This window comes from Mycetomoellerius zeteki, unplaced genomic scaffold (genome assembly GCF_001594055.1).
Source record: "Mycetomoellerius zeteki isolate Tzet28-1 unplaced genomic scaffold, Tzet1.0 scaffold92, whole genome shotgun sequence".
NCBI lineage: Eukaryota > Metazoa > Arthropoda > Insecta > Hymenoptera > Formicidae > Mycetomoellerius > Mycetomoellerius zeteki.
Genome location: NW_017257958.1, coordinates 210,381 through 212,876, shown reverse-complemented (window position 1 = coordinate 212,876; position 2,496 = coordinate 210,381). Strand labels below are relative to the sequence as shown.

General features: G+C 38.4%; 1 protein-coding gene across 2 annotated transcripts; it reads left to right on the top strand.

Annotated features, from left to right (window-relative positions):
• Window positions 1-645: 645 nt before the first annotated feature.
• On the top strand, window positions 646-2,196 carry Chchd3 (Coiled-coil-helix-coiled-coil-helix domain containing 3). Of its 2 annotated transcripts, none has more exons than XM_018460155.1 (3): window positions 646-782; window positions 867-1,332; window positions 1,788-2,196. In XM_018460155.1, the coding sequence occupies exons 2-3, from the start codon at window positions 921-923 to the stop codon at window positions 1,946-1,948; spliced, it is 573 nt and encodes a 190-aa protein (XP_018315657.1). In that variant the 5' UTR covers window positions 646-782; window positions 867-920; the 3' UTR covers window positions 1,949-2,196. The 2 variants fall into 2 exon arrangements, with proteins under 2 accessions (XP_018315657.1, XP_018315656.1); XM_018460154.1 differs by having other exon boundaries at window positions 1,773-2,196.
• The last annotated feature ends 300 nt before the right edge of the window (window positions 2,197-2,496 follow it).

Sequence of the window (2,496 nt, the reverse complement as noted above, 5' to 3'; positions counted from 1 at the left end):
CATCATTTCATCCTTATCGTTTACAAATATTAAACAAGGATGAAATGATGCTCGCGAGCATTGCGAACGTTAGGTGGAACGCACCTTAAGGCCGGAATCAGACTACGCATTGAAGATTGAGGTTGAAGATTGAAGATTGAAATTTGACCAATAAGGACAAAGAAATTTTAGCTCCTTTCATTTCGATTGGTCAAATTTGAATTTTTCAATCTTCAATCTCAATCTTCAATGCATAGTCTGATTCCAGCCTTACCGACACTAGCCTTACCAACGCCGATTAACTTAATCGGCTGATTAGTCCATTGGAATTGATCAATCGCATTTGTCATTTTGTTTGACGACAGATGGCGATTGGCCAATTCCAATGGACTAATCGGTCGATTAAGTTAATCGGAGTTGGTAACAGTCGCCCTTAATCTCAAGCAACGTCTAGCTTCATGCACTAGCTTAAGACCATCTCGAATCTTGAGCAACGTCTATGGATTCCGCCCGATGGATTCCGTTCTATCTTATATTTATAATAGAACGAAAAAATCGCGGACATTACCGACGGGATCATGGATATTGAATACATAGTTCATGTCTGCATTTTGTGGACATAGAGGCGCTTCAAAATAAAGTAACAACTAAATTCCGGGTAACCGGGTATGGCCGCTCGCTCTCATGCTTCTGTCTGGTTTGAAATGTTTATGTAATTTCACTTTGATCATTGATGAGGCGAAAAACTGGGAAAAACGGCTGGCCGCTGTCATCGGACCAGGACGACGGATAAAGCTCGCCACGTAAAAGACATTGGATAGCGACGTTGACGCAGACGTGACGTGAAAAAAAAAAAGAGATAAACTCGGAGAAATCGTTTGTTGCAGACGAGCGAGATCACGAGGTTTTTCACGCGGGGCTGCTAAATTAGGATCCCGAGAATGGGCTCCGGCCAGAGCGCCCGCAAGCTGACCATCTCGAACGAGGAGGAAGTCGGGGTGATCAAGGTATCGAACGCGATCGTCCAGCGTCTCGCCCAGGGAGAGAAATCAAAGTCGCATAAGCCACCGTCGGATGCAAGACCCGCCGCACCGATCCAGCACCCGACGCCTTCCACAGTGACACCCGTGCCTCACGCCAGCGAAGCGACGCCTGGCCATCCAGTGTATTATTATCCAGAGTTGACAGTGTCCGCTCTTCAAATGCAGCAGCAAATGGAAGAGGAGCTGAAGCGGCAGGATCAGTACTGGCAGAGGCGCCTACGAAATATAGAGGATGGTTATCAAAAGATCAATCGGGTCTTAGAGGAAGAATACAAGAAGGCAGCTAACGAATCTTCTGTTGCTAAGCCTGGTGAGTTTAGATTAATTTCTTTAAAACAGCTTTTGATTTATTTTCTAATCGTGATTTGATCTCCAATCGTGTATATTGAGTCTCTACTTCTGCTGAGGCTTGATGTACACGATTGAAAAACAAATTTGATAATAAACCATAGTCGATTGTGAGAAAAATAATCGGTCAGCTTCTTACGGCTTTATGACTTAAGTTTAAAACTTAGGTAATGGCTTACTGTGGAAAACCCATATGAATACCATCCTAAGATGTTTAGATTTTACATGTTAATGCACAGATAAAATTAATTCTTGGATAACTTACCACTTTGATTGACTTACTAAATAAAAAAATTATACTAATAATATATACAATGCTTTAGACAAAACTAAATGAAACTTTTATACAATGTGACGTAAATAATAAGTTTTGCAATTTAACATAAATATATATCATTACAGGACAAAAAATTACAGATATCCAGAGTACAGTGCAACCATGTTTAGACAACAGTAATAAAGTCCTGAAGTGTTTCCAGGATCATCCCAAGGAGACTCTTAAATGTTCGAACTTGGTGGAAGAGTTTTCGAATTGTGTCTGGAACGTGCATACACGCATGATCGAAACGCGTTCGTAATATATTCTACTCGCACGTTTCATGGATCATGATATCTTCAAAAAAGGACATTTAGTCGACGGATAAATTGTACATTAAAGTGTAATGCCTAAAATATGCTTATGTCAGCAGAATTGTTGCTGATGAAAAATAGTATAAAGCAAAGAGTACACGAGGAGAAATGTAAAAAATAAATGAATATATATTGTGATTTATAATAAAATGAAATGATTGTTACATGTGCGAGATAAATATTGTTGAGCATTAAACAAAAAGTATATCTCTTTCATTAATATTTATCCAGATTTAATCGGCAATAGAGTTTCTGTGGCATAAAATTTTTGTTTACTAGAATAATGATTTTGTAATTATACAGGAAAGTATATATCGTGAAGACTAACTTGAACAACTTATTTTGAGCTTCCATATATATATATATATATATATATGTATATATAGTTTTATAGATCAAAAATATGTACAGTGTAATCGAGGGTGCACGACCCAAATAAAAGCCTACAGCAGTACAACATATATGTATATATGTGTATATATACAGGGTGTTTCCA

What these genes read in the sequence shown, in the direction of transcription:
- Chchd3 (XM_018460154.1), top strand. Translation starts at nt 921, where the DNA reads ATGGGCTCCGGCCAGAGCGCCCGCAAGCTGACCATCTCGAACGAGGAG. An exon ending in ATCTTCTGTTGCTAAGCCTG is followed by an intron (nt 1,333 to 1,772) that starts GTGAGTTTAGAT and finishes ATATCATTACAG; the next exon opens with GACAAAAAATTACAGATATC.